The 14,791-nt window shown below is 35.8% G+C and overlaps 1 protein-coding gene across 1 annotated transcript in view; it reads right to left on the reverse strand.

Moving 5' to 3' along the window:
* Positions 1-14,791, reverse strand: part of LOC119788343 (neuronal acetylcholine receptor subunit alpha-7-like) — a 50,725-nt gene that overhangs the window by 22,892 nt on the left and 13,042 nt on the right. The window contains exons 2-4 of the mRNA XM_038292619.1: positions 10,941-11,080; positions 9,132-9,176; positions 8,771-8,880 (exon numbers count right to left, since the gene is read on the reverse strand). Of these exons, the coding sequence (XP_038148547.1) occupies positions 8,771-8,880; positions 9,132-9,176; positions 10,941-11,080 (295 nt within the window). The remainder of the gene's footprint in view (positions 1-8,770; positions 8,881-9,131; positions 9,177-10,940; positions 11,081-14,791) is intronic.

The following is a 14,791-nucleotide window of genomic DNA, read 5'->3' on the forward strand; positions in this document are numbered from 1 at the left end:
AGATCAACCAGTAAAACCCTGAAGGACCTGTTTTTAATAATGCCATCCTGGATGTCAGGATACATGCTGTTCAAATTCAAATCCATAGACCATAGATGCTTCTCTCAGGCAGGAATAAGAAACAACAATCTTCCATCCTCCTTATCAAACAGAGTCACTCTGACAGGCATCAGATCAACAGCAATTACTGAACTGGAACATACGGTTTGCTAATCATACAGCAGAAAAGATGCAAACATTTGATTAGTGGCATAATTCCCCCTGGCAGTATATGCATAGACCCATAGTAATTAGTAATATAATTTATCAGGGTAGTAAGCATGGACTCAGAGTGAATAGTAAATGTATGACTCACCATATAGACCTCTTTTGCATGAATCACTGTGAGACAGTGTCTGCCAATGACTAACTAAGCCTTTATGCCAAAATAAAATTAACTAAAATGAACAAAAAAGTGTTTTTTTAGTCTGATGAAGTTTCTCAGTCATCCAGGTCATAGTCATTCCGTAAAAATTCAAAAAATATCCACTGGACTTGGTTTCCAAGATTTGAAGACGTTTCGCCACCTCTCCAAGAAGCTTTCTCAATTCAAATGTCTGGATCTGCAGTGAGTTTGAGTCTTATATAGACACAGCCTTGTATCGCTTGGAAACATGCAAATGGTAACCGATGAATGGGTCGTTTGGTTCCATCATTTTTTTAGTCACATGCTTCTTTTGATTAAAACTAAAACCCCAAATTCTTTATAATAACAATAAAAAAACTGTCCATGTTTACTGAGGAAAATGCGTGGGGCTTGTCTAATTTTATACTTCAGAAATATAGTCCGATGTAAAGTATGTTAAAATAAAAAAAAAGTGTATGAAGAAAGCACTCAAGAACTCACTTTAAGTTTATTAACTATGGGGGACAAAAGATTCTTATCTACCATGAAAGGAAATAGCTTAAATACTCATGTGAGTCTGTACTCTCATCAGGTAAAAACATCAGCAACTGCTGTAGACAAACCTATTTAGTTCTCTAAAGTAAATTTAGTGTTGATGTCATTTTTCAATACATGCCTGGCTCAGGTAACCTGACAACAGCCAGATGCATGTTTCACTCCGCCTAGCTCCGCTCACATACATCTGGGAACCCGCCATAGGAATTGCCTTTACTGAAGGCTGGGCCTTATCAAAACTCCTTGCATATGATTGGATAAGCCACTTGTCTGTCATCTTTATCGACGTGCTATTTCAACCACTCACACCGAAGCTAACCCGTGACGCTGTGAGAGGAGGAGCCATTTGGTAGATCAAGCTCTTGCCAAATCCGGTCGGGAGAAGGGCGAAAACATCGTTTCCACCAACAAAAGCCTTCAAAGCCGTTCTCTGATGTTCTTTTAATTAAACAATATCAGATAGATTGGACAACACAGAAGAAATAGCAGCATCAATGCTAACGCTTGCTTCCTCAATGCGAGCCGCCATTGTTGTTGGAATCTCACGGTCGCTTCTCCACTCCAGGACACACCCACCCTGCGTCCTGATTGGACAGACCATAAATTCGGTTGGGGAAATCACTTTCAATGAGCGGGTTCCCAGATGTATGTGAGTGGAGCTGGGCGGAGCGAGACATGCATCTGGCTGTTGTCAGGTTATGGCTCAGGGAGTAGGAGTTTGTCCTGCATTTAGTGCTTTACTGGTTAAAAGCTCCTTTAAAACTTTTGCCTTTGGGCAAGGCACTCAACAGTAGCTTACCGCCTTCCGCATGTAAATGACTTATTGTTGCGTAAAGCATTTCTTTATATACAGTGAGTGATGTGAAACCCACTCATCCTTAGAGGGTTACATTTTAATTGCACTTCCTGAACTGATCTCTGAACTGAGCTCCACCAAACATCATTATCTTCATATTAAAATCAGATCAAGGAGTAAACATAGAGTCGGCACCTGTCTGAGTAACGCTGTATACATCTGTTTTGTTATTCATCTCAGACACTCTCTATGCTATAAGGGCTCACTGATGGGCCACTGTTTAATGATATGTGATGTGTCATTACCTGTCATTACCTCATTGAACTGTTTTATTCATGAGTCTACATGCAGGAGGTAATTTTTTCCTAGGCAATAGCTATGTCCACATTTATGTTCATATTTGATGTGTATGATCAGATTTTAGGTGTGTTGACAGTTTATGGTGTGTTTTCATTAAAAACAAATTATAATGCCGAGTACTAAAAATTTCATCTAAGGGAGCTCTAAACACTCTATCTTGACTGTGAATTTAACCTCTGCCTCGATCAGTACCAGTTATACATTCATTAACCAAAATTGCATCAAACTTCTAATTGAAAAAAATTTCAAACTCTAGCTGAAAAAACATTTTTATCTTTGCAAAAGTTAATGATTTAGTTCACTACATATCCGTGGTAACCACGCAGTTCACACCAAGAATATTACTTAGAGCTTATTTTAGTAGAAAAATGGCACAAACTCTTAAAAATGATTTATTATTATTGTATGGCAAACATTTTTATAGTCCAGTGAGACAGTAAACAGCTTTCTAAACCAGTGAGACAGAAAACAATAGTATATATATATATATATATATATATATATATATATATATATATATATATATATATATATATATATATATATATATATATATATATATATATATATATATCAATATAACATTTTATCTTTAATAACAATCAAAACAGATGCTTTGTTTAAACTTAATCTACATCCAGATTAATCTGTAAATAATCCCGCTGCGTCTGTGGGGTTGCTTTATGACAACTTTTTTAATTTTAGGGTACAAAAAATCTCAAAGCAGCTCAGTGTCCATAGTCATCTGTGGGCAGATCAGAGTTTTGAGTCCATGTCTAGAACCTACTGAGGCAAACTGATTGTACCTGACCACTGAGTACATATTACTACACACTAAACTGAAAAACAAGAAAACATTCATGATCAAATGAACATTAATTAACTACCCATTTAGCTTTCTATCTATATAAAACCAGCAAATACTGTAGCTATGCACATATTAATAACAATCTATTGCTTTTGAACATACAGACATAAAAAAAAAACGTATTTTAGCATAGAATAGAATAGAAAATCCCTTTTTTGTCCCACAATGGGAACATTCTGGGAAATTAGCATCATGTAAATGTTGAAGATTCTATGTGAAAATTGTTAGCTGTCATTATCTTACCATCCCCCTTTTGCTCCCTCTGAGAAACAAGACAGTAAAAACCCAGTTTATTTTGGTTTAGTTCAAGTAATAGAAAATAAATACACATAATATATAAATATAAAATTCTTCTACGGGAACAAGAAAAGGGATCACACATGAAATAAGAGGGGAAATAGATTTGTTTTATTGTCTATTATATCATTTTATTTTTTTGACTTTTATCTAGTCTGGATGCTATAAGGAAAGAGTATCTAGGATATCATAATTGAGGCACCTTTATATAATTATGTGCAGTTTTAAATATTTAGACATGTTGCAATGTTTGTGAAAAGGTCAGATTTGGGTCTCATCTCAGTAGGGATTTCTGCTAATTATTCGGAAATGGACATAGAAATGTTAAAAACCTGCTTCTGAACTTTACTGATAACTTTAATTTCTACACAACAGAACCTCTTTGAGAAAAAGTACAGGTGAACCACAAAAGGGGAGGAGCAGTAAAATGTTGACACTTTCACAGTCACTATTAAATAAAATGATTAATAAAGATGAATGCCAGAAGCAATAAAATACTGTGAAAAAAGCTGATAGAATGGAGTGAATCATAGCGAGAGGGTGATTTATTAAAAAAAGAGAAGGAGGGAGATAAAAATAGATTATGATGAAAAGAGAGATCATAGGGAAGGAAGGCAAGAGTCGGAAAGGAGGGCTCGTGGTAAAAGGGAGCAATGGGGATGAGAGGGGGGTGTAAAGAGAGAGATTATAGCTTGTAATCCTCATAGGTTTTAAAGCTTTGCTTTTTAAATGTGGATTAATACCTCCCAACCTTTGTTTTGTCAATGAAATGGACATGGAGGAGTGTTTTTGTGTTTACTGGGGGAAATACAGACTTTATACGTAGAGCCTATCATTCTGGTTTTGATGCCTAGGAACTGTAATGAATGAAATTTATTTTAGGGTTATTAAAAAAAATGCATTTATTTAAATGCTAATTATGGTAATATGCTCTATCAAAGCATATAAGAGGATCTTAAAACAATTTATATTTTCAAATTGCTGATTGTTTTCTCTTTATTCCTTTTTTTCAAAGGAAAATAAGTCACACACAAAGAACATTTCTGTGCATGTGCTATTTTCATAAAAGTAAGACTTAGAAATGTTCTATATATTTACAAGATGCTACTTGCTGCCATATTTCTCAGTGTTTTAATAATCAATCCTCCCTTCAGACCTAAACTCTGGATACTAAACTTGGGGGGGGGGTTCATTAAACAAAGTGAAAAAGTGGAAAATGTACAGGTGAACTAGTCAATAATTTCAAACTCGTTCAATTGATTAAGAACTAACATTTTATGCAGATAGCACCATGCTAATGCCAAACACTACGTAGACGGTGGACAGGAAGCTGCACAGTTTCCATGGGTCCATTTCATGAAGCAGGTTTATTCAAATTCATACTTAAATCCGCTCTAACTTGATCTAACCAAAACTCCGTGTTTGGTTTCACAACGGCTGCTATCAATTAGTTAAATCAACTTTAACTAGGTCCACACAGAGTTAAACGTGTGTGCAAAAAGTATGAAAAGCCATTATCAGTGGAGCATCAATTTGACAAGTCACCATAACAACAGGCAACAGGAAGTGCCTATTTAACCCCACTGGAACTAGAGATTTTAGTGCAGAAATGCAAAAAATAAAATAAAAAAGGAGAATGTTTTAAAAGACAGAGAAACAGCCCAGCAGCTACAAAGGAGAGGAAAGTACCAAAGGAGAAGATTGTTGCTCCAGTTACTGTGTAAGTTTATATAAAGTAGGAAGGCCGTTTTCACATTTATTTAAAAAGCTGTCCTCTCTGTAGTTCCATTTGTAGATCTCTTAAATAAGATTCTTACTGATCAAAATTACACTCCTGGACCTAACTCTAATAATATATTTTCCAAATTATATTTTTGTAGCAGAAACAGAATTTTAGTAAAAAAAAAAAAAAATTTACACTAGTAAGAATTAAGTTTTATATACCTAGAAATTTTTACACATTTTAAGTGGCTGTTCTGACATTTATCAGCTTGACTAAAATGTATTTATGATATCTGAAAAAAATTTTTCATAGTTAAAATAATACAAGTTCTGACCATTAATATTTGGAATATGGAGGTCCATCCATCCATCTTCCTCCGCTTATCCGGGGTCGGGTCGCGGGGGCAGCAGCTTAAGAAGGGAGGCCCAGACTTCCCTCTCCCCAGCCACTTCTTCCAGCTCTTCAGGAGGAACGCCAAGGCGTTCCCAGGCCAGCAGAGAAACATAGTCTCTCCAGCGTGTCCTGGGTCTTCCCCGGGGCCTCCCCCCGGTGGGACGTGCCCGGAACACCTCACCAGGGAGGCGTCCAGGAGGCATCCTAAACAGATGCCCAAGCCACCTCAACTGGCTCCTCTCGATGTGGAGGAGCAGCGGCTCTACTCCGAGTCCCTCCCGGACAACCGAGCTTTTCACCCTATCTCTAAGGGAGAGCCCAGCCACCCTACGGAGGAAACCCATTTCGGCCGCTTGTATCCGCGATCTCGTTCTTTCGGTCATGACCCAGAGTTCATGACCATAGATGAGGGTAGGAACGTAGATCGACCGGTAAATCGAGAGCTTTATGGAGGTCTGAAATCAATTTCTAGACATCCAGAATGTTTATTCTAGATGTGAAGAATATCATCTTTTTTGAAATGGTCATTTAGACAAAGAAAACATTTTTTTTTCAGAAATTAGCAATACACATTCAGTAAAACTAGTACATACAAAATGGCTTGCCATCATTGTTGTTACCGTGAAAACATTATGAGTGAGGATGAGCAATAAAAACATTGTTCTAATATATAGAAACTGTGGTTCATCTCATGCTTCCCTCCTGATGTTGATTCAGTCTCCTTTTACACAGTAAAGTGGCTGTTTGCAGCCACGCATCGGATGTTATCGTCCCAAAAAAATGACTGTTATAAGCTGCTATCAGTCCCATAGAATGCCATCTGATTGTGCCAGTAGTCTCATTAGGTTGTTATCATCGAGTGAATCCTAATCCTAACGTAATTCCTCTTCCCCAGCTGAATCAATAAATCTATTTACGTGTATTCAGAAAATAATTTCAGTAGTTCTTCATATACTGAAAATATAACCAAATAAAAATAAAATTATCCGCATCTCGCTAATTTTAAACAAACCAAAAACAAGTAATCTCATGCCCTGTCAACTGAGTTGTAGAATCCTCTCCCGATACAATTTAATTCTCTGTGAAAAAATGCTGATCATTCCTTAATAAGATCCTTGTCAAACTGACATGCAATGTTTGTTTTAAAACCTAATGTGTCTAACAGACCTTGTGAATGATATGTATATATTTTTTATGCACAAAACTACAACAAAAATCATACTCTATCAGGAAATAAACAGCATGATTCTGTAAGGAGAGCAGAGACAGAGGACGCTCTGAGTTTACTGAAAACATCCTGCTACCGACCAGGTTACCTTTGGGAGAATGTTACTATGGTGCCTGAAACGGAGGTTGAATAAACTCTCTTTGTGAAACGGAAAAGTCAGATTTTCTCTGTTTTCAGGTTTAGACAACTTAGAGTTTTCTGTTAACCTGCTTCACGAAACGGACCCCAAATCTCCTCATATTAAATCACATAGTAGACAATGATCAGAGGCGTGCACAGACATTTTCGGGGGCAGGTGCTCAGGAGGGGGGGAGGGCACTTTTTAGCGCACGTGTAACACTTAATTATAAAAAAAAAATAAACGCATGTTGAATGAAATTTGACTTTTATTTGTAACATTCTCTAAACGTGAGTTTTCAATGGAAAAAAGTCACATCACCAACAGAACAGACTAAAGCGTACTTCTTTCATCTGGCTCATCTCCCTGTTCTCCCTCACCCATCTGTTCTCCCTCATCCTGGTCTTTTTCTGTCTCTGTGTCTTCCCTGAACTCTTCCTCATCTCCTGTCCTGTTATATGTTGATGGTATAGAGCTTCCCTGCTGTGACTGGCTACAATATATTAATAATAACCATCATGACAATAATAATGATAATAATGATAATAATAATAATAATAATAGCTTTAACAAATATGCCACATTAGTTTAAATAATGGGCTATTAGGGCAACATGACTGGAAGTCTTGTCACGTGGATATGACTTATGGTAGCCTACAAAATAATAGCTATTTTAAAACCTGCTGCACAAACCACTTAAAAATAAAATGTGAACAGCTTTTAAGATTTTTCAATATGATTAACCCTCCTTTCTTGGCATTGTGCTGCAATTATTAAATCAATATACAATTAAGACAATAAAGAGACCAAAATGTGTTAATTTATGTTGCCTAACAAAACCTATACAACAGAAAACATTTGTCTTAACACATAGATTTGTACATTCTGACTTTTTTCCCATACTAAACTGAAATAAAATTTAAAAATCAGTTAACTTATTTTTTTTTTCAGTGGCCCTAATCCTCTTCCGTATTTGCAATTGCAAACTCTACCAAAATTATTTGTAGCCTATGTGGTCGTCCTCACGTTATCTGTCATTGACTTGGGCTACAGTGTAAAACTTTCAGAATCAGAATCAGGTTTATTGCCATTGTTAGTGAAGAGTTCACAAACTAGGAATTTTTTTGTGGTACAATCGTGCAACATGAAACATATAATATGGAATAGGTAAATAAAATTATAAAAATATCTAAAAACTGTGGATATACGTCATGCAATAAAATAGACTAATGTATACACTTAAGATAAAAAATATGGATACAAAATATAAAAAGTAAAATAGCATCTAACAAGGAGACAACTAGTTTATCTGGTGACCAGTCGGCAAAATGCTTGTTTGGTGCTGCTGAATGAGACATTTTAATGCACAACAAAATGATTCTGCTTGATCTGTATATTACCTGGCTAATGGGGCACGGGAGAAGCAGCCTGTCAGCGACCGTTCCTGCTATCTGAAAACTGCTATGATGCTGCGCATCTGGCATGCCCTGCGGGCGACCGAGCGCGTTCACGTGACAAAGGAAGAGAGAGAGGCTGGTCGTTTGTGCGCAAGTAGGTCGGTCATTTCGGGGCATTGTTTCAGTCGTTTTTAATGGCTCAGGTTTTCAAAAGATCATTTCAAAACCGACTTCAGTAAAATCTTAATAATATTAATAATAATAAAAAAAAAAAACGAGTTTCAAAAGGGCATTTTCTTTGATAGAGGGCAAACTTCCTAGTGCTTTAGCACCACCTAGTGTCTATGTGTGCACGCCCCTGACAATGATGATGTGGTGCTGAGCTCACTCATTGAGTAGCTAATGCTCCAGGACAAAATTACTCTTTACCTACCAAGATTCTCTTTTGTAAATATATTGCATTGCACATCTAATCGTAAATTAAACCAATAAAAAAAAAACAAGTTCTTGTTATCATGGTTTAGTAAATTCTGAGGTTTTGAGTTTCACATTTGTTTATAAACGAATAGCAAGCAATTCTAATTATCTTTCTAAATAAAATAAAAAAAAAAAACTTGCAAAAAAAGATTTATCAGAGAGTACAGTCTGACCTGTTGTAAAGAAGAATGTCAGGCGTCCATATCTGGTCTGAAGGGAATCTGAGGTTCTGGACACCGGGGTAATTCTCTGGATTCCAGCTCAGGTAGACATCTGTCCAGTACTGAGAACAACAGAGGAGCTTTTACTGAAAGTTTATAAATGATGTACACAGTACAACCCTCAATCCTGTTCTTTTTAAAGAATCAAGCAGAACAAATATCCGAAAGAGCACAATTAGATTTCACCAACTTGCTCTTCATGATGTAGCAGTCATACCAGTAACAAACAAAGCCTTTAAAATAATTGTAGCACAAAATGTAAGAGAAGAACATTTGATTACTAATAATCTGTCCCCTGGAAAGCTTGACTCACCAGCTGCAGCCATGCATTGGTCATTAGCACTTGGTTTTTCTCATCCTGCACACAGATACATGAAAGAGACAGGAAAATAAATATGTGGTTTATCAACAATCAAGTGAACCAAGAAAAACTATCTTCAGCAAGTTAGTGAAAAGACTTTTTGGTCTTCAAAAGAAAATCGATTAACAAGGGATATTAAAAGAAAGAACCAAAATACTGCTGGTTCCAAAGGATCTGAGCAGTAAGTATGAACTATAACAGCTGTCTCCACTGTAGCTTAACACTAGAAACTAAAGCCATCATTAAGTACTATTCAACATTTTTCCATCAATACACAAAGTTTCAGACATAAAAAACACAAATAAAATGCTGTACTTGTACGTTTAACACATAAAATCTTACATAGAAGTCAACACATTCCCACTTTTCTACATTTTACTGCATATAACTTTATTCCTTCACATTGTAAATTATAGCTCATTTTTATAAAGTGAGCAGCTGGGACTATGAGCAGTTAACCTCTTATATATAGTAGATATATTCGTATCATATTTATTCTTCATGAGGCCAGATTTCTCAAGGCTAAAGCGAATTAGCTGTCCAAGAGTTAATCTGGAGACCTGAGTTCAGCCTTCTAAGGCAAAATTAACAAGAGTTATTTTTTAGGTTAAACAGATGCTGCAAACTAGGACATGTTTAGAAAAAAACTTTAGGTACAGGAGTATTTGAGAGAGAGAGGAGCTGCAACGATTCATCTAAAAGGAAAAATTCCTGGTGACAGCTGTCTGCATCTATGCAGGCATGGGAGCTTTAGTCTGTAACACAAGCATATCTGACTTAGTACTGGTGAATCATTAGAATATCTGTGCCTCTCTCCTCACTTGGATTTTAATCACATACAGAAAAGTTAACAATTAAAAACATATATAATATAATTTTTTAACAGTGTAGAAGCCAGTTTTGTCTCTCCATTGTGGAGATAAATATGGCCAAAATGACAGATTAGACATTATATTCTGTTACTGAGTGCAAATTTGATTAGTAATGTATAACAATGTGTGTTTTAACTGAGACAAACATTAATCTCGAGGAACCGAAAAGGCAAAGAAAAAAAGGATAGACAACTTTTAAGGCAGAATTTCAGACCTATTTTAATAATAAAAACAAACCAATTCTGAAAATAAAAATTTTCATGTTTAAGGCTGAAGCTAAAGCATAGATTACTATCATAAATTAACTATTGTAAAATTCCTAAATGCTTTTTTCAAGCATTGAATCTATGATTCTGAATCATACTTGAAGTAAATAACTAAACACAATGAAAGGTTTTTGATTGTGTTGTTAATTTGGATTCATATTTATTATGTTATTCTGGTTTAAAAATGATAAAAATATCTATAGGCCAGTATTTTATTTTTTTATTCAGCTAACAATTCTGGCTCTCTGCTAATATTCTACTATCAATGCTTGACAAAGAAACATTCCTCTGTACTCCCATTATAGCAGTTTATAAAATGTGTAATAGGGATTTATTATTTTTGCATTCAGCATATTTCTAAACTAATTCTAATCTTATGATCATATATTATAAATATAGTAGTGTAATCATTAAGAATCATTAAACTTAAAAAAAACAACTATACTTCAATTTGTAATTTGATTTTTTAGGTTGCCATAAGTAATACATTAGTAGGTGTAAACACAGTAGGTTTTTGTGAGAAATTATGTAGCCATTAAAAAAATTTTCACTTTAGATTTAAACCAACCAAAACCCACAACATTGTCTCACACATCAACACATGTAAAAAAATAAATTCTCACCACATCTATAATCTGTAGGAGAGTGAGGCCCAGCTCCACCTGAATAGGAGCTGAATCATTAATAACCGGTCTTTCCAGTCGATTATAGTTGGCCAGCAGCTCCTTGTATAGCTTCCTCTGGTGTTCCCCCTGCAAGGAACCTAAGTAAATAAAAGAAAAGGGATGGTGTTTGTTGCAGTATTTTATTGAACACATATATCTATTGCTTTTTTAACACAAACTGATCCAGTGTAGAAATAAATGGGAGTAGCCCTTTTTTATGGAAGTTAAACAGGAATATGATCTTTTTTAGACATTGAATTTATGAGAATTTTTAACCTGTGCAATTTTGTTTTTGAATTTGTTTCACTTTAAATTCACCAGCAAGAAAACATGCCTGTAAAATTCCACTGCAGTAATTAACAAATAAAAAAAACAGCTGCAGAAATGTAACAGCCGGTATCCAGATGCAAAAATTTTACAGCAGAAATTAATAAAAAAAAAAATTCACCAGCTAAAATTCAAGTACAAAAATTCCGATGCCAAAAAGTGTGGACGTTTTGATGACTTGAGCCAAAGCAATTTAGAGTCAATCGACTAATAGCAAATTCAAATACACTAATTTGGTCACGTGACAAACAGTATGAGTTAGCTGATGTGGTGGAGCATCTACTAGCTGTCTTCAGATATAACTTGGAGGCTGCATTGTTTTTGTTTTTTATCTGTGGCATTACTGATAAACACTAGAGACAATAGAAACAGCTATGATGATGAAGACGAAGAAAGAACTGTGAAGAAAACTTTGCATCCAGTTTAGCTTAGATCTGGTAAATTTAATTCCCTGCTGTCATCCATCACATTAGCTGCTGATGACAGTAAAAGGCCTATTTTTTCTTAGAGAACGGTAATAAGCTGGGTTTAGCAAGTGTTATTTTATGCAAATACATGCTCTATATTGTTTTTCCTCATGTAGCTTTTAGAGTTGAAGTGCACTATTAGCTATTAAGGGGGCCGTTGTCCTTTAGGTTTTGGATATATCTTTGCTTTAACACACATCGGTCAAAGAATCAGATCATTAACAAGCAGATCTGGACAAACTGATTGCAAACAGAAGAGGCAATTCAGCCACACTTTTCAAGTGTATGGAAGCAGAAACATCTTAAAAAGATGCAAGACACCAGATATTTCTGCCTACTGGTAGGAACAAATATCTTCCTACTGAGAAGAGAGAGGACAGGATGCTGGAGAACCAAGAGAAGCCACAGTTAAGCCTCAGATTCCACATCCTCGGTCACCTCTCCGCCCCGCTCATGGACGACATGCGGACCACTTGCCCAGTCATGTAAAATGGAAGGAACCATGGTGGCTTCAAGGTTTGCTTTCCGTAGGTGGTCTAGAACAGAGCGGGGCGGTTACCTCGAAATCCCACATGCTCTGTAACAGTAATAAAGTCAAGAGGCCTTTAGCTGCTTGACTTAATCTTGGTTCGGCCTAATTGTGTGTTCACACCGGACGTGTTTTGGGCATCAGAGCATCTGATTTACATACAAAGTTCATGGGGGAGTGGTCGAGAGGCATCTGAAAATCAGTGTATCGAAGCGATCTGGCACCTGAGCGTTCTGACGTCCAAACATCCAAGTATCTGAGCGTTTGACACTGGATTTCAAAGATTTTTTACTCTTGCCGCTGGAAGTCCAAGCATCAACCAATCAGAAAAAAGGATCCGGAGTTTTTGGGGGGAGATAGACACTACATGCAAGCTGTGATAGATTCTGCAGAGCTGTCTAAAGGAAGGTAAACAACAAAGATTTAAAGAAAAAATTATTTAAAAAAAGGAGGAAGAACTTATTGTTATCTAGAAGGAAAAGAGGGTTATTCTGATCATTATTGCTGCACTAAAAATTTTTTATTAACTATGTCAAAAATAAAAAAGTCAAAATCTACTCTTTATATTCACTTCAAGCCGCCAAAAGAGGCAGATATTCCAGCGCTGTCGGGCGGCGGTATGCTGGAGGTCTGGCGCTCCGTGTCACTTCCCGATCCGTCTCCTTAACTCACTAAAGAACGCTAATACATACCTTTCAAAAAAAAATTTTTTCTGAGATAATTTTGATGCTTTTTACATATTCTCTGTTGAACTGCTTGTGTGTCATCATCAGACAAGCTCAGGGTAACACGAAAGGAAAACATAAAGCTCAAAAAGACTAGATTTATATTTAAATCCAAAGCCGGAAAAGTTAGCTCTTGGAAGTAGTGTAGGATTTATTTCCTGTACAGATAGGGCAAAATAAAATTGAGGGCAACCCGAATGTATTTGTGGTTGCGCATGCACAAATGAGCTGATGGTACGGATCGTGCTTCTGGGACTGATCGAGTCATCACACTCCGAATAAGAACTGTATATTTTAGTAGGATCATAATCCTGATGAACTGACTACACAGATGATGTTTTTAGCTTGTAGCTACAGAACAGAGCAGATTAACAACCAGAGCACTGAGCATCCAGAGTGTCGAAGCATCAAAGCAACTTTACTTAGTTTCCATATTTCGGCGTTTAAGCGTTTTTGATGCCCAAAATGCATTCAGTGTGAGTGCACAATCATCAAAAGCTCAACACATTTTGGCATCTCAATTTTTGCATTTCAATTTCTGCTGGATACATTTTTGTATTTGAACTTTTTAGTTGAATTTCTGTTGTCAAATTTTTGCAGCTGATTTTTTTAATATGTGAATTTCTGTAGTGAAATGTTTACAGGCAACATTTTTTGGTCCTGAATTTAAAGTAAAACAACAGAAAAGATAATCGGACACGTAAAAAAAAAAAAAAAAATCAGTGTTATAAATCCAATGTCTAAAAAAAGGTCTGATTCTAATGAGACAGAAAAAACACTAGTTTTCTTCTTTTTATAAGGTTGTATTTTGCAATTATTTTCCTTGCCATTACCTAATTATCTGTAAATGGAAATGTACAGATGTAGCTGTACAAACAATGTTCTTTTTTCCGAACTCCTTCAGAAATTTTTGGGGGGTTGTTTTCTGTTCGTTTTTATTTGAAGAACACTGTGGCTAAATTCTAATAGGGAAAACGATTTTAATGGATGTTTAACCTTTTATCTTTTGCTGACATTGGCCTTCAAATAAATCATGAATAGGTACATTTTTTTTTTTTAAAGAGCTGCCACTAACTGTACTTCATCTATAGGGGGTAAGCCAGGATGGGTTTGGTTTTGATGTTATATTTCTGAAAATCCAAGGTAGGGATGATAACTGTATATGTTGAGGCTAAGGGGTTTTGTTGCATAATGAATAAATAAACATGCTGACATTTGCACTTATATTTGCTGACTGTAACATGTACTAGAGTGCAGAGTGGCAGGACTGAGAGTTAAAATAGGTTACTATCTGGAGTTTTGAGGATGATGTGTTAGTTGACCCAACATCCATCACCCCTATAGATCCTGTTTTGCATAACTTCCCATATATATTTAGCACTGTCACAGAGACACAAAAACTACTTGCGTAAATATCCAAAGTTTTATCATATATGCCTATGAGTAAAAATAGTGTGAAAAGAAATGCAGCTCAAAATGGAAAACATACTGCAGTCTCTTCTGGTAGTTCAACAGTCATGATAAAGTTTAAGCATGTTTATTCAATTTTTAATTATCAACAGATAAACTAACAAAGTAGAACGAAATTAGTAAATTGCACAGATATATGTTTGGAAAGGAATATATAAAAAAAAAATACCCAATTGCCCATTAGTTAAAAGTAATATTTGACTTATTCAATGTAAGCAAAAGCTGATGTTATTGATTTATCAGCAAGACATTTGTCTATAATGATGTTTGCTTATACATTTGGAAACTGTC

This window comes from Cyprinodon tularosa, unplaced genomic scaffold, assembly GCF_016077235.1.
Source record: "Cyprinodon tularosa strain WSP-4 unplaced genomic scaffold, ASM1607723v1 ctg314, whole genome shotgun sequence".
Lineage (NCBI taxonomy): Eukaryota > Metazoa > Chordata > Actinopteri > Cyprinodontiformes > Cyprinodontidae > Cyprinodon > Cyprinodon tularosa.